At 40.8% G+C, this 21,321-nt stretch overlaps 1 protein-coding gene across 2 annotated transcripts in view; it reads left to right on the forward strand.

Moving 5' to 3' along the window:
• The window catches only part of LOC117527462 (globoside alpha-1,3-N-acetylgalactosaminyltransferase 1-like), a 93,226-nt gene extending 72,837 nt beyond the window's left edge, over positions 1 to 20,389 (forward strand). The window contains exons 9-11 of one of the 2 annotated variants that reach the window (XM_034189820.1): positions 14,110 to 14,305; positions 17,741 to 17,960; positions 18,300 to 20,389. In XM_034189820.1, coding sequence (XP_034045711.1) covers positions 14,110 to 14,305; positions 17,741 to 17,960; positions 18,300 to 18,441 — 558 coding nt within the window. In that variant the 3' untranslated portion in view covers positions 18,442 to 20,389. The remainder of the gene's footprint in view (positions 1 to 14,109; positions 14,306 to 17,740; positions 17,961 to 18,299) is intronic. The other variant, XM_034189821.1, reaches the window with a different exon arrangement.
• Positions 20,390 to 21,321: the final 932 nt, after the last annotated feature.

Here is a 21,321-nt window from a genome sequence, read left to right on the forward strand (position 1 = left end):
TTGTCTTTGGGAGTGTTCCATTATCCAAGAATTTTGGAAGGAGATAATTACGACTTTGTCTAAGATTACTGATACACATCTTCCACTATGCCCTAAGCTCTGTATACTGGGACTTTTCCCAGAAAATTGTACACTCAGTAAATTTGAGAAAGCAATGGTCATATATTGTATACTTGAAGCAAAACATAAAATTGCTCTGTCATGGAGATCTATGTATAGGCCAAGTAAGCAAATGTGGGCTGAAGGACTCTCACACTGTATAGCCATGGAGAAATTGACATACTTGATCAAGAGGAAATATAACAAATTTGTTAAGATCTGGAATTCGTTTATGGAGTTTTTGGAGGGAGGGGGTTTGTCTGAAATTGTATAACTTATTCCTTTTTTTTTTTTTTTTGCTCATGGTATTCTTTTTATTTTCTTCACTAATGTTAATTTCCAGATTTTATATTTACTTACTGTTGTCCCTGAAGACTGTTTGTTAACATGCCTTCTTTTGTTCTTGTTGTTTAGTTTTTGTATGTGCTTGTTAATTAAAAGGAAAAAATCAATAAAGATATTTGTCCAAAAAACAAAACAAATGCAGGACAGGATGTGAAAACAGTACATGTCCTGGAAAACAGGACATTTTAGTTAAGTAATGTTACAAAAGCATGACAATTTAAAAAGAAACATTTAATTATGGTGAATTACAATTATGTATTTATTTTCAGTTCAGCAGATTTATAGACAACATTACAGTTAATATACAAATAATAAATGTTTGAGTTCAGTGGTACAAATAATTCATGAGGTGAAAGCTGGAACAAACCATTCAAGCCAAGTTGAATGTTTGTTCCAGCTTTCACTGAATGAAATATTCATTCCATTGAAAGAATGTAAAAACATTCATTATTTGTTTTATAGAACAGCTAAAATAGATCCCTGTCATTTGATATTTTATTAATTTATAAACAGAAAAGGGACATTTTGGTGTTCCGCTGCTGCTAAAGTCCAAATTGTGACGTGTAGTCCAGTGATGCTGTGCACTAACTTCGGACTTCCATAAAAAAACAAAAAAAAACAAACAAAAAAAGACACTTCGTGTAGTTCCGCAGTGCAGCCAAAAATCACATCAACTTTTCATCCTAACAGCTCTTCATGCCTCCAGACAGCTTACAGCGGAGTGGATTTTGTTTGTGTGTGTTACAAGAACTAGCACAGTTAGCTTAGCTCAGTCAAATGGTTGTCTTTGCTTGCGGCATTGTCGTGCAGTGCGCTGCAAAAAAAAAAAAAAAAAAGCGACTGTGCATTGCCTCAGTGCGGCGAAAAAAAAATCACTTCAGAAATTAGTCCATCAAATTAGTCCAACACAATTGGGACAAATTAATCCATGTCATGTGACACACAAAGCATCAATCAAATGACAAGGATCCACTCAGATGTTATATAAAGGTGTATGTAAAGATGTCAATCAATCAACTTTTTTCTTATATAGCGCCAAATCACAACAAACAGTTGCCCCAAGGCGCTCCATATTGCAAGGCAAGGCCATAAAATAATTATGAAAAACCCCAACGGTCAAAACGACCCCCTATGAGCAAGCACTTGGCAACAGTGGGAAGGAAAAACTCCCTTTTAACAGGAAGAAACCTCCAGCAGAACCAGGCTCAGGGAGGGGCAGTCTTCTGCTGAGACTGGTTGGGGCTGAGGGAAAAAACCAGGAAAAAGACATGCCGTGAAGGGGGGCAGAGATCGATCACTAATGATTAAATGCAGAGTGATGCATACGGAGCAAAAAGAGAAAGAAACAGTGCATCATGGGAACCCCCCCCACAATCTACGTCTAAAGCAGCATAACCAAGGGATGGTCCAGGGTCACCCGATCCAGCCCTAACTATAAGCCTTAGCGAAAAGGAAAGTTTTAAGCCTAATCTTAAAAGTAGAGAGGGTATCTGTCTCCCTGATCTGAATTGGGAGCTGGTTCCACAGGAGAGGAGCCTGAAAGCTGAAGGCTCTGCCTCCCATTCTACTCTTACAAACCCTAGGAACTACAAGTAAGCCCGCAGTCTGAGAACGAAGCGCTCTAATGGGGTAATATGGTACTACGAGGTCCCTAAGATAAGATGGGACCTGATTATTCAAAACCTTATAAGTAAGAAGAAGAATTTTAAATTCTATTCTAGAATTAACAGGAAGCCAATGAAGAGAGGCCAACACGGGTGAGATATGCTCTCTCCTGCTAGTCCCCGTCAGTACTCTAGCTGCAGCATTCTGAACCAACTGAAGGCTTTTTAGGGAACTTTTAGGACAACCTGATAATAACGAATTACAATAGTCTAGCCTAGAGGAAATAAATGCATGAATTAGTTTTTCAGCATCACTCTGAGACAAGACCTTTCTGATTTTAGAGATATTGCGTAAATGCAAAAAGGCAGTCCTACATATTTGTTTAATATGCGCTTTGAATGACATATCCTGATCAAAAATGACTCCAAGATTTCTCACAGTATTACTAGAGATCAGGGAAATGCCATCCAGAGTAACGATCTGGTTAGACACCATGCTTCTAAGATTTGTGGGGCCAAGTACAATAACTTCAGTTTTATCTAAGTTTAAAAGCAGGAAATTAGAGGTCATCCATGTCTTTATGTCTGTAAGACAATCCTGCAGTTTAGCTAATTGGTGTGTATCCTCTGGCTTCATGGATAGATAAAGCTGGGTATCATCTGCGTAACAATGAAAATTTAAGCAATACCATCGAATAATACTGCCTAAGGGAAGCATGTATAAAGTGAAATTTTAAAGTAAATTTTATGGTCAACAGTATCAAAAGCAGCACTGAGGTCCAACAGAACAAGCACAGAGATAAGTCCACTGTCCGAAGCCATAAGAAGATCATTTGTAACCTTCACTAATGCTGTTTCTGTACTATGATGAATTCTAAAACCTGACTGAAACTCTTCAAATAGACCATTCCTCTGCAGGTGATCAGTTAGCTGTTTTAAAACTACCCTCTCAAGAATCTTTGAGAGAAAAGGAAGGTTGGAAATTGGCCTATAATTAGCTAAGATAGCTGGGTCAAGTGATGGCTTTTTAAGTAATGGTTTAATTACTGCCACCTTAAAGGCCTGTGGTACATAACCAACTAACAAAGATAGATTGATCATATTTAAGATTGAAGCATTAAATAATGGTAGGACTTCCTTGAGCAGCCTGGCAGGAATGGGGTCCAATAAACATGCCGATGGTTTGGACGAAGCAACCAATGAAAATAACTCAGACAGAACAACCGGAGAGAAAGAGTCTAACCAAATACCGGCATCACTGAAAGCAGCCAAAGATAACGATACATCTTTGGGATGGTTATGAGTAATTTTTTCTCTAATAGTCAAAATTTTGTTAGCAAAGAAAGTCATGAAGTCATTACTAGTTAAAGTTAATGGAATACTCAGCTCAATAGAGCTCTGACTCTTTGTTAGCCTAGCTACAGTGCTGAAAAGAAACCTGAGGTTATTCTTATTTTCTTCAATTAGTGATGAGTAGAAAGATGTCCTAGCTTTACGGAGGGCTTTTTTATAGAGCAACAAACTCTTTTTCCAGGCTAAGTGAAGATCTTCTAAATTAGTGAGACGCCATTTCCTCTCCAACTTACGGGTTATCTGCTTTAAGCTACGAGTTTGTGAGTTATACCACGGAGTCAGACACTTCTGATTTAAAGCTCTCTTTTTCAGAGGAGCTACAGCATCCAAAGTTGTCTTCAAAGAGGATGTAAAACTATTGACGAGATACTCTAACTCCCTTACAGAGTTTAGGTAGCTACTCTGCTCTGTGTTGGTATATGACATTAGAGAACATAACGAAGGAATCATATCCTTAAACCTAGTTACAGCGCTTTCTGAAAGACTTCTAGTGTAATGAAACTTATTCCCCACTGCAGGGTAGTCCATCAGGGTAAATGTAAATGTTATTAAAAAATGATCAGAGAGAAGGGAGTCAACAAAATCATTTGTTTTATTTTTGTAAATTGAACTTTACAATCAGTTTGGGGTTGTATTATATAACACCTAACTTGATCCTTGTCAATTGATTGATGGTTTGTATGTCACGTGATATCAATCATTCATCCCATTTGCCACTGTGTTCCATTTGCTGTGCAAATTTGGTTTCATAAGTTTTGTACCATTACACTCCCTTACCACTGTGCGCTTACACTAGTGCCGATGGTGCTTAGCTTAAAAATAAATATGGTGGGGTTTGTTTTGGTGACAGACAAGGATTTGAATGAGCTTATCGACTTTGCTAATAGAAAAAACAAATCCACGCCACAAGCCATCTGGAGGCATTTGCAGTATTCGCTGGGACATCTGAACATGAAGCATTAGCTATGGACGATACATCAAGATTATTTTTGAACTGTCTGACTGTTTGGAACCTCCACACACCAAAATTTAAGGCCATTTTCGCCTCTTTCTAAATTAATAAAATTTCAAATGACAAGGATCTGTTTTAGGTGTTATATAAAACAAATGATTTTTTTTTTCATTTGTGCAATGGGAAATTATTTGAAATATTCTTTCCCATTGCACAAATTGCACAAATGAAAAAAACATTCATTATTTGTATAATATACATTCATTATTTGTGTAATATATGCCATCAAATAATATAAAGACGTTAGGACTAGTGGACCCTCCCCTGCCAGTAAGCCTGTTGACTCTGTGCAGGGACTTTACTTTGCACCAGGATTCTTGTTTTGTGAAACTTCAGTTTAAGGAAACTCTGGGTTTTCAGTTTCAAAAATGAAGTTCACCATAACTCAGTCACCGTGGTAACATAAATGTTAGCAGGTTGTCTTTAACAAACACTGAGCTCCCCTCCTCCACAGACTGAAAGAGGACTTGGATGTGACGTGTAGAAGCACGTCATCCACCAGCGGTCTCAGTCGGGTGGTCAGCCCTGCAGGGTTTGGCTGTTTTTTCACGTCCTACAAATCATCTGTTTGGGCAGATGACTTTTCTAAACAATTGAGGGCCTGATTCTCTGACTTGTTAGATGTATTTTTGTGCATTGGAATAATCTCATTTTGCCATTCCTGCTTCTGTCCAGCAGGAGGCAGTGTTAGTCTGCGTTTGGTGTTGTTTAGTCCAGAAAGACCTCAGAGACGCCACCACGTGGGTTGATGATCCTGATTGGCTATTAGTTTAGTAGGCCTGCGGCTCTGGTTGTATCTGCTGTTACGACCCTGAACACAAAATGGCAGCAGCCGAATGGACAACAACATTACCATAATTTAAAAACTTGTGTAACACTTTTAAGACTGAGTCTGGTGAATTTAATGGGACAGTTGCTCAGTTCGGTCATGTGACTTTTACATGACCGAATTCAGTCAGGCGACTCCAGAGGTTTAAAATATCTTATAATTTTACACTCTTAAATCAAATCAAATCAATTTTATTTATATAGCGCCAAATCACAGCAAACAGTTGCCCCAAGGCGCTTTATATTGTAAGGCAAAAGCCATACAATAATTACGGAAAAACCCCATCGGTCAAAACGACCCCCTGTGAGCAAGCACTTGGCGACAGTGGGAAGGAAAAACTCCCTTTTAACAGGAAGAAACCTCCAGCAGAATCAATCACTAATGATTAAATGCAGAGTGGTGCATACAGAGCAAAAAGAGAAAGAAACACTCAGTGCATCATGGGAACCCCCCAGCAGTCTAAGTCTATAGCAGCATAACTAAGGGATGGTTCAGGGTCACCTGATCCAGCCCTAACTGTAAGCTTTAGCAAAAAGGAAAGTTTTAAGCTTAATCTTAAAAGTAGAGAGGGTGTCTGTCTCCCTGATCAATAACTTCAGTTTTATCTGAATTTAAAAGCAGGAAAATAGAGGTCATCCATGTCTTTGTCTGTAAGACAATCCTGCAGTTTAGCTAATTGGTGTGTGTCCTCTGGCGTCATGGATAGATAAAGCTGGGTATCATCTGCGTAACAATGAAAATTTAAGCAATGCTGTCTAATAATACTGTCTAAGGGAAGCATGTATAAAGTGAATAAAATTTGTCCTAGCACAGAACCTTGTGGAACTCCATAATTAACCTTAGTCTGTGAAGAAGACTCCCCATTTACATGAACAAATTGTAATCTATTAGATAAATATGATTCAAACCACCGCAGCGCAGTGCCTTTAATACCTATGGCATGCTCTAATCTCTGTAATAAAATTTTATGGTCAGTATCAGTATCAAAAGCAGCACTGAGGTCTAACAGGACAAGCACAGAGATGAGTCCACTGTCTGAGGCCATAAGAAGATCATTTGTAACCTTCACTAATGCTGTTTCTGTACTGTGATGAATTCTGAAACCTGTCTGAAACTCTTCAAATAGACCATTCCTCTGCAGATGATCAGTTAGCTGTTTACAACTACCCTTTCAAGAATTTTTGAGAGAAAAGGAAGGTTGGAGATTGGCCTATAATTAGCTAAGATAGCTGGATCAAGTGATGGCTTTTTAAGTAATAGTTTAATTACTGCCACCTTAAAAGCCTGTGGTACATAGCCAACTAATAAAGATAGATTGATCATATTTAAGATCGAAGCATTAATTAATGGTAGGGCTTCCTTGAGCAGCCTGGTAGGAATCGAGTCTAATAGACATGTTGATGGTTTGGAGGAAGTAACTAATGAAAATAACTCGGAGAGAAAGAGTCTAACCAAAATACCAGCATTACTGAAAGCAGCCAAAGATAACGATATGTCTTTGGGATGGTTATACGTAATTTTTTCTCTAATAGTTAAAATTTTATTAGCAAAGAAAGTCATGAAGTCATTACTAGTTAAAGTTAAAGGAATACTCGGCTCAATAGAGCTCTGACTCTTTGTCAGCCTGGCTACAGTGCTGAAAAGAAACCTGGGGTTGTTCTTATTTTCTTCAATTAGTGATGAGTAGTAAGATGTCCTAGCTTTATGGAGGGCTTTTTTTATAGAGCAACAGACTCTTTTTCCAGGCTAAGTGAAGATCTTCTAAATTAGTGAGCTGCGAGTTTGTGAGTTATACCATGGAGTCAGGCACTTCTGATTTAAGACTCTCTTTTTCAGAGGAGCTACAGCATCCAAAGTTGTGCTCAATGAGGATGTAAAACTATTGACGAGATAATCTGTCTCACTCAGAGTTTAGGTAGCTACTCTGCACTGTGTTGGTATATGGCGTTGGAGAACATAACAAAGAAGGAATCATATCCTTAAACCTAGTTACAGCACTTTCCGAAAGACTTCTACTGCAATGAAACTTATTCCCCACTGCTGGGTAGTCCATTAAAGTAAATGTTAAGAAATGATCAGACAGAAGGGGGTTTTCAGGGAATACTGTTAAGTCTTCAATTTCCATACCATAAGTCAAAACAAGATCTAAAGTATGATTAAAGTGGTGGGTGGACTCATTTCCATTTTGAGTGAAGCCAATTGAGTCTAATAATAGATTAAATGCGGTGTTGAGGCTGTCATTCTCAGCATCTATGTGGATGTTAAAATCGCCCACTATAATTATCTTATCTGAGCTAAGCACTAAGTCAGACAAAAGGTCTGAAAATTCACAGAGAAACTCACAGTAACGACCAGGTGGACGATAGATAACAACAAATAAAACTGGTTTTTGGGACTTCCAATTTGGATGGACAAGACTAAGAGTCAAGCTTTCAAATGAATTAAAGCTCTGTCTGGGTTTTTGATTAATTAATAAGCTGGAGTGGAAGATTGCTGCTAATCCTCCCTCTCGACCCGTGCTATGAGCATTCTGGCAGTTAGTGTGACTCGGGGGTGTTGACTCATTTAAACTAACATATTCATCCTGCTGTAACCAGGTTTCTGTAAGGCAGAATAAATCAATATGTTAATCAATTATTATATCATTTGCTAACAGGGACTTAGAAGAGAGAGACCACATTTAACTGTTTTAATCTGTGGTGCAGTTGAAGGTGCTATATTATTTTTTCTTTTTGAATTTTTATGCTTAAATAGATTTTTACTGGTTGTTGGTGGTCTGGGAGCAGGCACCGTCTCTACGGGGATGGGGTATTGGGGGGATGGCAGGGGGAGAGAAGCTGCAGAGAGGTGTGTAAGACTACGACTCTGCTTCCTGGTCCCAACCCTGGATAGTCACGGTTTGGAGGGTTTAATAAAATTGGCCAGATTTCTAGAAATAAGAGCTGCTCCATCCAAAGTGGGATGGATGCCGTCTCTCCTAACAAGACCAGGTTTTCCCCAGAAGCTTTGCCAATTATCTATGAAGCCCACCTCATTTTTTGGACACCACTCAGACAGCCAGCAATTCAAGGAGAACATGCGGCTAAAAATGTCACTCCCGGTCCGATTGGGGAGGGGCCTAGAGAAAACTACAGAGTCCGATATTGTTTTTGCAAAGTTACACACCGATTCAATGTTAATTTTAGTGACCTCCGATTGGCGTAACCGGGTGTCATTATTGCCGACGTGAATTACAATCTTACCAAATTTACGCTTAGACTTAGCCAGCAGTTTCAAATTTCCTTCAGTGTCGCCTGTTCTGGCCCCCGGAAGACAATTGACTATGGTTGCTGGTGTCGCTAACTTAACATTTCTCAAAACAGATTCGCCAATAACCAGAGTTTGTTCCTCGGCAGGTGTGTCACCGAGTGGGGAAAAACGGTTAGAGATGTGAACGGGTTGGTGGTGTACAGGGGGCTTGTGTTTAGGACTATGCTTCCTCCTCACAGTCACCCAGCCTTTCCCTGCTGCTCGGGATCTGCTGGGGGACAGCTAACGGCAGCTCAGCTACCTTGGTTCGCACCGACTACAGGGGCCTGGCTAGCTGTAGGATTTTCCAAGGTGCAGAGCACCTTACAAGGAGAAGTTTTAATTTACTGAGGTGGAGATGGAGTCTGTGACCAAAGCACTGACTGCTGCCTTTTGCAGTCGTTCACAGTCACTGAGGAAGATACGATGACATCAACAAGTATTACTCTGATTGGTCGGTGGAGTCTAAATCTATACCGTCACCCAAATTTATACCGTGAAACGGTTATATCATATATATCGCACACCCCTGTCCTCCATATATTTGACAATAAAATAGCAAGTCCCTTTGGCTGCTTCCCTGTTTGCACTCGGGGTCGCCCACAGTGGACCTGGATGTTGATTTGGCACAAGTTTTACACCAGATGCAACTTCACGTTACATGGAGAAATGTGTGTGTGTGTGTGTGTCAACTTCCATTCATCTTCATAGTATCAAGGGTCACAGGTGTCTGGCATGCCTCCTTGTTTGCTGACTATTTGGGCAGATTTCTTGCAAACCCAACTCCTGCTCCAGCAATTATTATTCATCTTTATTGCCAAGTGGCAGGTGTCATGGCAGGGCTCCTTGATCTGCTCTGCTTTTATGGTGACTTTCGTGTGTGTGTGTGTGTGTGTGTGTGTGTGTGTGTGTGTGTGTGTGTGTGTGTGTGTGTGTGTGTGTGTGCTGTAATTTGGTTTCTTGGCTGTGACGTTGCTGCAGTGTGAACTGTGCTATGCATCCGCTGTTATCATATATGTTTTTCAGATGTGGGCTGCCTGGATGGCAAAACATCTGTGGATTGTTCCTGCATGTTTAAGACCTGTCCTTAAGACGTCTAGTTTGGAACTTGGGTTCTTGACAAACTAGACCTATTTCTAAATGCTTAAGAATAGGGCTGCAACAAACGATTATTTGGATCATCGATGAATCTGATGGAGTTTCGACACAATTACTCAGATTAGCGGGGAATTTTTAAAAAATGTGCCAGGGAAACAATTTTTCTCTCCTTCCATCACTTTATTTAACAACAGAACATTATTTGAAAACTTAAAATACTTGAAAATCAATAAACTGTCAAATGTCCCTTGGCTGTTGAAATATAAAATAATAAAGAATAAAACAGTTTATAGTAAAGAACAAAAATAATTATTTCAAATGACATTGCTTTGTCAAAGTGCTGAGTTGCCATAAAACATTGAAACATATAAATGTTATAAAATACGAGGTCTATTAGAAAAGTATCCGACCTTATTATTTTTTTCAAAAACCATATGGATTTGATTCATATGTTTTTACGTCAGCCAAGCTTGAACCTTCGTGCGCATGCGTGAGTTTTTCCACGCCTGTCGGTTGCGTCATTCGCCTGTGAGCACGCCTTGCGGGAGGAGTGGTCCAGCCCCCTCATCGGATTTTCATTGCGAGGAAATGGCGGAATGATTTGGGCTTTTTTCCCATCAGAATTTTTTCAGAAACTGTTAGAGACAAGCAGCTGGAAACCATTCGTAAAATTTATCTGGCTTTCGGTGAAAATTTTACGGACTTCACAGAGAATAAGGAGTGTTACTACAGCTTTAAGGACTGCCCACAATGGCGCACGGCGCACCGCGCTCCGAGCTGCCATCAAGAAGCAGAAAACACCACATCATTTCTAAACGGATCACTGTGTGAAGCCGGGACCGTTGTGAGCAATTTCTCTGCTTATCACAAGAGCTGGACATCAGCCATTTTCCGGCAGATTTCACTTTTAACGAGATTTTGTCATGGAAAGCCACGCGGAGGCTTTGCGCATCAGGACCGATTCGCTGATTGAGCGAGACAAAGAAACACCTCCGTTTCGGAGTGCCAGGGGACAAGTTGGGACATGCCCAGCTCTCCACAATTTCTCTTATACTCACTTGGCTGGTAAGCATTGAAAGCCGAGATAGGCATGTCCCAACTTGACCCCTGGCACTCCGAAACGGAGGTGTTCCTTTGTCTCGCTCGATCAGCGAATCGGTCCTGACGCGCGAAGCCTCCGCGTGGCTTTCCATGACAAAATCTCTTGTTAAAAGTGAAATCTGCCTAATAGCCCTTCTGACTCCAAACACTTGATTACAAAAATTGTGCACCTGCTTGATGACCGCACTGTTGCACTAACTGGAAAAATCAGGGATACCTGGTGTGGTGAACTGGGTATAGAGTTGTCTGATTCCAGGTGGAGCGCATGTCTGTCTAACATTCATACTTGTTCTTTGAACAGCAGGCACCAATTAATCCAGTTCAAAATTGTTCACCGGTTACATTACTCAAAAGCCAAATTGCACAGAATCTATCCCTCAGTTTCTCCAGTGTGTGACAGGTGTAAGGTTTCGGATGGTACCCTATCTCACACATTCTGGTCCTGCTCTTCTCTGACAGTGTTTTGATCAAAAATATTTGACTGGTTTTCCCGAGCATATAAAACGAACCTGCAACCAGAACCTGGACTGGTTATTTTTGGTTGCACGCAGACTCTGAGATCTCTGCCTGCCAATATTCGAAAATCCCTGGATCCTGGATTGGTGGTTGCTAAAAGACTGATACTGAGAGATTGGAAGTCCCCTGTTCCTTCTTTATTTCAGCTTTGGGTCAGTGAAATGATGACCATAATTCAAATGGAGAAACTCCGTCTTAGTTCAGTGGACATCTCTTTTAGAATCTGGGGTCCATTTCTGCATCATTTTGACACTGTGAATCTGTAATCATTTGTAACTGTCATGCATCTGAGCCTTGTTTGTTTGTGTGTTTTCTTGTATTATTTGAAAAAATTATAAATAAAATATTAAAAAAGTGAAATCTGCCAGAAAATGGCTGATGTCCAGCTCTTGTGATAACCAGAGAAATTGCTCACGACGGTCCCAGCTCCACACAGCCATCCGTTTAGAAATGATGTGGTGTTTTCTGCCTCTCGATGACAGCTCACTTGCCCAGTTCCGGATCATTGCCAGTTCCGGATCACTGCTGTAGTTTTTGTGCCGCCGTTTCTCGTAATCAGCACAAATAAGCTAATACTTGGTACCAATGGAAAGATTGATGTTTTGTCTACAAACGACCACAAGCTCGACCGGATCCAGCCATCCTTGTGATCAGTAGAGGAATCAAAACATCCCGGTGTCTGTTGTGTGCGCGCTTTTTCTGACTCACTCATTCCTTCAAGTTTTAAAGTAACGATCTCTAAAACGTAGCAAAGGTGAGTTAGCCGTTCGGTGTTTTTGGTTCTAGAGTGGGAAAATACTTACTTACTTGGGTAGAAAATGTCAGTGTGTTATGTCTTGCTGTTTAATTGCTGCGCGCATTTATCTCCGACGCGAAAATTTGTATTCGGGAGAAATCTCACCTCCACACTTCATTTTTTGCTCGTAAAAACGTATAACGGCGCTTTTCGAAACTAAGTAAATTCTCATTTAATAAGTATAATTTCTATCATTTTGTGTTCAAAACACATTCTCAGGCACAGTGTGTATCATTCTGCATTAGAAGGGCTCCAGCCAGATGCCAGGAATGACCCCAAAGTGACGCAGAGTGTCGTGATCCGGAACTGGCAAAAGTGATCCGTTTCTGGCAGATGTTTGCGCCACACATAAAGTGGTTTCACACTTTAAGTAGAAGCGCTACACCACCCAGACTTTTTCAGCTAAATAACATCTAAATACCCAATACAACAATACACAATAAAGGACATTCATTTGCATTATGGCTCCGTATAGCGGGACTTTAAAAAAGGTGATCCGGAACTGGGCAACCGTCTTTATTTTTGTTGCTGCAAATGAGCAGTTAGCATAACCATTTAACCATAAAACCTAAATCAAAAACTGTAGCCTGACTCATTATATGTGTAACATTCGCTGTATAACTTGTAAACTATGTGGTCATTTCACAATGACACGTGACTCATGTCTCTTTCTCTAAAATTGTATTGTAGCATTATTAGTTATTATTACTGTTATTGTTGCTATTATTAATAATATATAAATAAAAATGAGCAGTTAGCATAACCATTTAACCATAAAACCTAAATCAAAAACTGTAGCCTGACTCATTATATGTGTAACATTCGCTGTATAACTTGTAAACTGTGGTCATTTCACAATGACACATGTGACTCATGTCTCTTTCTCTAAAATTGTATTGTAGCATTATTAGTTATTATTACTATTATTGTTGCTATTATTAATAATATATAAATAAAAATAAATTTAAAAATATAATTTGGAATACATTTGACTCTTTTGCGACAACAAACGCTGAACCATTAATTATTATACAGAAAACAGATGCACAACATGCTGAAATGCCAGCAGCTTAATGCTAACTTTAACATTGAAAACACCATAGACATGCTAACGCATTAGCATCGGCGTTAGCATAAAATACATCTATCAACTGTTTCAGAAGACCATAACAGGTCAGTTCAACATAAAAAAAAGGTAAATATTCCTCACAGACATATGCTCTTTAGGGTTTTAGTGGGGAAATAAAACAAAGGAAACCAACGAAGCAGCAGCTCGACGCACTCCTTCATTGGTTCAAGATTCAAAGCAAAGCTCGGTTGATTATATGGAAGAAACAAAACATTTGCGGTAAAACAAAGTTATTTAGCAACTAATCGATGACTAAATTAGGTGACAACTATTTTAATAATCGATTTTAATCGATTAACTCGATTAGTTGTTTCAGCTCTACTTGAGCGTTCTTTCGTTTTTCATGATTCCATAATTTTTTCCTCAGAATTGAGTGATTCCATATTTTTTCCGTCTGCTTGGTCTAAAAAAGTAACCGTTACTGACTGCCACAATTTTTTTTCCTGATTTCTTATAGTGTTTCTTAAAGCCAGAAAGTTGCCATTTGAAATGACTTTAGTTTTGTGTCATGTCTGTGATCTGCTTTTTTTTTTACAAAATTAAACAGCTGAATGAACATCCTCCGAGGCCGGTGATTCCATAATTATTGCCAGGGGTTGTAAGTATTTGATCCACTGTCGAAGTTTTCCCACCTACAAAGAATGGAGACATCTGTAATTTTTATCATAAGTACACTTCAACTGTGAGCGACAGAATCTAAAAAAAAAAAAAAAAAAAAACAGAAAAACACATTGTACCACACACCAGGTTCCACTTTGAGTTTGAGTTGTCCCTGCAGTGGCCTGGAGGGGGCGTCATAAACTCTCTGCTTCATGCTACAGATTCTGGCTGTGAGAACTTTTCTTCTTGGTGGTTTTTGTTTTGAATTCTTATGTAAACTATATTTTATTGTGAAGCTGATTTTGGTCAGTTGAATCATTCTTCTCCATCCTTGTGCAGTTGACGGTGCGTTTGGTGCCCAGTTCCAAACGTTGGCAGGAGATCAGTGCTCGCCGGATGGAGATCATCCAGACGCTGATAGAGGTGGAGCTTCAGGATGTCATGGACTACATCTTCTGTCTGGATGTTGACTCAAAGTTCCACGGCCGCTGGGGCACAGAGTCGCTGGGTGATCTGGTTGCCGTCATCCATCCAGGTGTGTGGAAACATGCGTGATGTCACCACTGCTGTTTGTTCATATGAGAAAAGTTCTGATGATTTTAGTGAGGAGGTTGTCCTTGGATCAGTTTAAAGTTTTGGACCAGATTCTGATCCTGGTCCTCAGGTGGGCGTCCTAAAGTTTGGTAATTATGTTCTGATGTTGGAGAAAAGAACTCCTGTGTTTTTCTCTGATAATGTCTTCTGTAAAGGTGGATGCAGTGAGACCACTTACTGAACTGGTCTGAGGGAATCCACAGACACCCAAGCACCTTTGAAATGGGATGATCTAATCACCATATTTATGATGTAAATTGCTGACTGTTGCAGTCTGAGAAGTGTGCAGCCTCTGAACAACCTTAGAGTGCCTACATACTGAGAGTGGCAACAGCAAGCAATTTGAAGCCGTATTGTTTCCTCTTTCAATCCATTACACAACATATTTACTGTGTTTTGTATCGCAGCTCCACATTCACATTTGTCTTACGGTCACCCAGTAGGTTTAATTTAGATATAGAAACACATTTGAAAACTTACATAACTTTTTAATTTTGGAAAAAACATGTTTCCAAGGTCCATTACTCTGTTAATGATCATTTCAGGCTTAACAGTTTTACCACAAAACTACACACACACACACACACACACACACACACACACACACTGCTTACTCCAGTCAAGGGTAACAGGGGGCTGGAGCCTATCCCAACAGCAGTGTTGCCACAGTTACTTTGAAAAGTTACTTCATTAAGCCTGGGAACCACCAAATAATAAGCCATGAATAATGAGCCACACATGGGTGTGTCTCTGTACCCCCCATGAGCCACGGCCGACCTGTCATTATAGCCTTGAATGGTTCGCATCAGCCACACTAAGCCACGTAGTGCCATGATAACGCAATGTTGGCGCACATTTAGGCCCAAACCTCCAGCCCTCCCACACCTGGTCCCTTTAAAGTGTGGGTTTTCAATTCACAGATTCACAGCAGCATTTAAAGATGTCACATGTCTCACATGCCTCTAAGTCGTCGTAGTAACTCGTACACAAACTGCCCCACGCTGTTGTTGCTAAATTTTGAACATCTTGAAATTAGCACCACACTCAGAAGAGAGTCGTTAATTGAAGAGCCACTCAGAGTCACGAAACTCCTATGATAGTTGAAGAAACCCTCTCGTAGCAAAGAAAACATACTGCGTGGCTCATTATTCATCCTTCATTATTCGGTGAGACCCAGGCTTAAGGCTGACACACTATGTATAAGCTTGAATATGAACTTGCCTGACATAAATGTCAGCTGGACATTGGTTTGTTTTCCCATATTTTTTCTTTTTTGTACCTGCAGGAAATATTTTCATTTTATATCCATTTTCAGACCATTTTTTTTGTATCCATATGCTCAACATCCTGTCATTTTCAAACTTTTTGGGAGACTAAAATGATGCATCCACCAACTCGCTGCATTGAGATGTTGCTAATATAAGCCCTGCTCCCACCAAATAATGAACAGTGAATAATGAGCCACGCAGCATGTTTATTTTGGTACGAGAGGAGGTAGTCAACAATCGTGGGAGAATAGTGGCTCTGAGAGGCAGAATATTCAGCTAATGAGGCTCATCTCTGAGCGTGGCACTAATTTCAGGAAGTTCAAAATTTAGCAACAACAGCATGGGGCAGTTTGTGTATGAGGTACTACGAAGACAAACGAGAATTTTAGAAGCATGTTTGTGGTGAGGACGAGGCTGTTTAAAGCCCATTATCCGAGCACCTGAGAGCTACAAGGCTATTTTGGACAGGCTCCGCCCTCTTGCGCACTACAATCCTGCCTGCTTTGTGCGCTGAACGCTATATATAAAATAATTATTTTGTAGCGGATTAATCATTTTCTGTCAGAGCTTGGCAGTTGAAAATATCTCTAATCGCTTCTGGAAACACAGAGGGCTGTTTCATCTGGATGCTTTTTTCGCCTCTCTCCTGGAGAAGGTATTTGGAACAGCTTAAAAGGTAAATATTTGTAATGTTTTTAATTGTAATAACTAGGTAAAACAGTTGCATGTTCATTCCTTCTTAGGGGAGGTGATGGTCTAGTATTTAAAGCATTGGGCTTGAGACCAGAGGATCCTTGGTTCAAATCCCAGCCTGACTGGAAAATCACTAAGGGCCCTTGTGCAAGGTCCTCAATCCCCTAGTTGTTCCCGGTTTGTAGTGGGCACCTTGCATGGCAGCAGCCTTACATCGGGGTGAATGTGAGGCATTGATATGTAAAACGCTTTGAGTGACTGATGCAGATGGAAAAGCGCTATAAAAATGCAGTCCATTTACCATTTACTTCTTGCAGCTGTAACAGTATGTTTATGATAGATTTAACATCTTGTTATGGATCAGATGAGCTCCGCTGTGTGTGTGCACTGGCGCAAAGACTCACACTCAAGACAAGCATTTACGCAAAACACCAGCCCGCAAAAGAGTGATTTTTGCAGTCAGTAACGGAACACAAAGTTAAAAGTTGGATCACAGTGTCAAAATGACTGTGTTTAAAGCCACGGAAGAAATAAAACCAGCGAGAAGAAGCGCAGAGGCGACTGTCCAGGATCCCGTGGTTCGGTTCTTGCTGGTCTGGTTATGGTTGTTTTTGTTTTTTTATTTTGTTTTTTTTTTTTTGCAAGTGAGCCACACAGTTGAGGCAGTGGGTGTATATAATTAAAGCGGCCACCTCATTGTGGTGGTGGGGGTTTTTTTTTGTGGTCAGAGTTGTGTGAACACACAGAACTGCTGCATTTAATGACTCTGGAACACAGGTGAACAGCAGCCTGGTCAGTGTCGTGTCAAAGTAGTTATCCCTGTCAGAATTTGTATGCCCTGGTGTGGGAGCATTTAAAAAATGTGGCATCTTGAATGGATGCTGTGAATTGAAAACCCACACTTTAAAGGGACCAAGTGTGGGAGGGCTAGAGGTTTGGACCAAACCCATGCCTAAACGTGCACCAACGTCGCGCTACATGGATCATATGTGGCTTGATGTGGATCATATGCATTGACACGAGCCATTCAAGGCTGGATAGGGCTCAAATCACAGGTTGGTTGTGGCTCACGAGAGGCTGATATGTGGCACATGTGCGGTACATAGAGGCGCCTTAGTAGCGGATATGTGACGGCTTAAAACGTGGATCATTCTTCAAATAATCACTGACACACCCATGCGTGGCTCATTATTCATAGCTTATTATTCGGAGGGATCAAGACTTTACAATGTGATCAATGTGAGATCACTCTGGCTTTGGAAACACTTTGACACCTGGCGGGGACATTGAATGTCGCCCCTCTCTGTATGTAGCCACTCAGTGTCTACCGACTTGACATGGTGCATCATTAGTGTGTGACATGTTAGCATGGCTGCTATTGAGGGTGTGGCCTGCACTGTCGTCTCTGTCCACAGGATACTATTACAAGGACCGCGGCCAATTCCCCTTTGAACGGCGTCCTGAGTCCACAGCTTTTGTGGCGCCTGACGAAGGTGATTTCTACTACTGTGGCGGTGCATTCGGGGGCATTCTGGAGCAGGTTCACCTCCTCGCAAAGACCTGCCGTGCCAACTTTGAGACTGATGCCATGAAAGGCATTGAGGCGGCTTGGCAGGAAGAAAGTCACCTGAACAGGTATGTAGAAAATCCTGCTCTCTGATTGGCTGAAACATTGAATTTTGAAAAGTGTCATAGCTGACGTTCTGTGTTCACAAAACTGTACATGGGGCGGATGTCCCCAACAGTCAAGTCATCAGAGACCTCAGATATTAACCTGTAGGTAACCATAGCAACACAACTGAAGTCAGTCAACCGGAGAACCAAACAAACTGAAGTGAAAATGAGTCTGGCTGTGGTTCAGCGTAGTTTTTGTCGGCAGACTCAATAACGAAGGTTCATGTATTCGTTTTGTCACTAAACCAGTCTAAGTCAATTTTCTGGTCCTGGTTGTTCAAATTGGTTTTCTGTGTTCAGGTACATGTGGATCAACAAACCCACAAAGGTTCTGTCACCAGAGTACCTTTGGCAAGACTTCAAACCCAGAAATCCTGAGATAAAGATCATCCGCTTCTCCGGAGTCATCAAGAACTACGCTGCAATCCGACCCAACGTCTGAGGGTCCTGAGCCGTGGAACCGGTCTGCACTCAGCATTTAGACTGGCAACCATCTGTAGTTTACACAGATTTTTGGTATCGTTTGGCTCCACCATCGCCGTAGTACCTGCTACAAAGTACTTTACCCACAGTGCACCTGTTCCCTGAGCATCCAGCTCGAGTTTGAGACTTTGCTCGGTAAGGAACACACACAAAACACGTTGGAGTCCTGGGCCACGTTCAGGATCTGACCGACACAATTGTCAGGGTGAGAAATTTGCGTTTTTAAAGGATTTTCATGTGTAAAAAAGTTTTTAACTCAGGAAATATTTGATCTATGGTTTCGGTGTTTTGAAGCTCTTATAGCACTTTAGCTACACAGGCCTCTTATGTGTTGTTGGGTCTTGTGACGCTTGAATTAAATCTGTTTATTTTTTGTAATTACTTTATGGGAAATGACCTCTGATGTTACCACTTTATGCACACTGTATTTTTGCTTGTTTTTGTACATTTTTATTCACCTGCCTTAAATTTATAATAATGCAGAAAATGCAACTGTTTCACCAATTCATTACAACATAAATATTATAAATAATTACCATTCGAGACAAGATTCTAAATGTGTTCTCCACCACCTGACGTGCACAAGATGACCCGCAGTTGTAGATAATTTCTCTTATTCTGGGAGCGATGAGAGAATGGTTTCATCAGCAAAGTTCTGAGAGCAAATGGGTGATTGGCTACGAAACTATTATTTATATAGCGTGACGTCAAGCGGGACACAGTGGCACGACGAATTGTGAGGATCAAATTTGTGCAAGTGTCAAGGTTTCTTAATTAATCAACTGTAACAACCATCATTCTGCAGTAGCTGCTCAGTGGCCATGGCAACCACGGCTTCAGGAAGACTCCGGATATTAAGGCACCATGAACAGATCTGTATAACAATGGAATTTCCGAGTGTCAGCAACCAGTGAAGGCCTCCTGTGAGGGTCCTGGACTCTGAACCACCACTCTGTGGCAACTGTCTGTCTGGCCTCACTGAGCTCAGTGTTGCGGCTTGAACGCTGCATTGCTTTCTAAGACTATCGTATCCAGTGCAGTGAGACATTCACTAGACAAGGGAAGGACTTAGAAACTGGTGGACAGCTTGATGTCTGTGGATAGAGTGTAGAGAGCACCAGCCAGCTCTATGCTTACCCTCCCAGGGATTCAGTCTACAGTCCAAGCAGACCTGGAGTGCAGCTTGCTTCCGTCACCTTTGGCCAGAAGCAGCTGCTGACCTCCAGTCTGACAGGAGGATGGAGATCTTTGTCGAGAAAACCGTATTCTTCAGTTCCTGTCACAGGAGCCAGACTGAAGATCACCAGTGAGTCAGTCTGTCACGATTCACACATTAACGTATGTTTGACGTGACCATGATCATTTTTGTTGAGTTATTTTAGATAAGAATGTCACCAAGATTTTACCTAGATGATGTCAGAATAAACAGCATGTTTTTTTTTTTTCAGGAACGTTGTTAATCTTGTTTTTTATGCTTGCATTTTATAGCATGTATGTTTTATTTTACTGTTTTGACTTATTGGTTTTATTTTTTGTCAGTTCCAATTGTGTGGTGCTGTTTTAAGTATAGCATTTGTGTTGCATATCAAAATGTTTACAACAATCTCAGCTTTCAGAATGTGTGTCAGATATTTGTCTTGAATGCTGTATGTAGAAATATTTTGGCTCTAAATCTGCAAAAAATTGAAATGCCTTTTTAGAAAATACAGATTTTTTCATGTGAATGAACTAGCTAGAAATTGGTTCGCGAAAGTCTTTAGCTCACAAACATTGTGTAATATGTGAAGAAAATTGTATATCAATCTAAATAAATGTAAAATAAAAATCACAATTTCCAGATGTTTTTCACTTTATGCAGTAATGTCAGTAAATATCATTCACCAGATGAAATGTAGAAAGTCACGCACAGACAACAAAAAGCGAATTTGCACTGCAGGGGTGCTCTTATATCCTGGAAAAAGTTTTTTTTTTTTTTATGACTGTTTGCTTTGTAGGATTAAATAAGTAAAATATGTTTTCAGACTGACAGTCTTTTTTTCTTTCTTTAAAAACAAAGAACATAAAGCTTCCCCCCCCAGGCACCCAGGAGGTTTTGGAGTGCCATACGTGGCGGATCGGACCCTGGATTCAATGTCCCATGTGATGGCTGACACGAAGCAGGAAGGAGGGAGAATGGTACAGTGCTCGGAGGACATGTTCACAGAGTTCCCTTGCCTAGATAGTACGTGAGGTTTACCGTTCTTGGAGCCAGGTTATAGGACAAAACAAAATCAAAGCAGCTGAAAAATGTAGTCCATCGTGCCTGCCTGGCATTTAAACATTTTGCAATGCAGAGAGATTTTTATGGTCAGTCCAAACCAGAAATGGCACCTATGCCCCCTCCAGCCAGTGGCGCCACTCCTCCAAGGCCCCTTTAACTGTCAACAGTTCCTGGTCACTGATATTATAATTGCACTCGGCAGAGGTCAGCTTCTTGGGAAAAAAAGGCACATGGTACAGCTTATTGTCAGCAGGATTCATCTGTGACAAAACCACTCCGATGTCGACGCCAGAAGCATTTCGAACGATCACGAACTGTCGGGTGGGGTCAGGAAGGAGCAGTATGGGGACTGCTGTGAAGCGTTATTTTAGGACCTGGAAGGCTTCATCACACTCTGGCATACAAGCGAACAACTGGAGGGACGAAGTCATATTGTGTAAAGGTGACTCGACTGTGCTAAAGTTGCAAATACATTTTCTGTAGAAATTTGCAAAACCAAACGAACCTTTGTACTTTTTTATGGGTTTAGGGCACGGCTCACTCCCACACGGCCGCGACCTTCTCAGGGTCCATTCTGAG

This window comes from Thalassophryne amazonica, chromosome 16 (assembly GCF_902500255.1).
Source record: "Thalassophryne amazonica chromosome 16, fThaAma1.1, whole genome shotgun sequence".
Lineage (NCBI taxonomy): Eukaryota > Metazoa > Chordata > Actinopteri > Batrachoidiformes > Batrachoididae > Thalassophryne > Thalassophryne amazonica.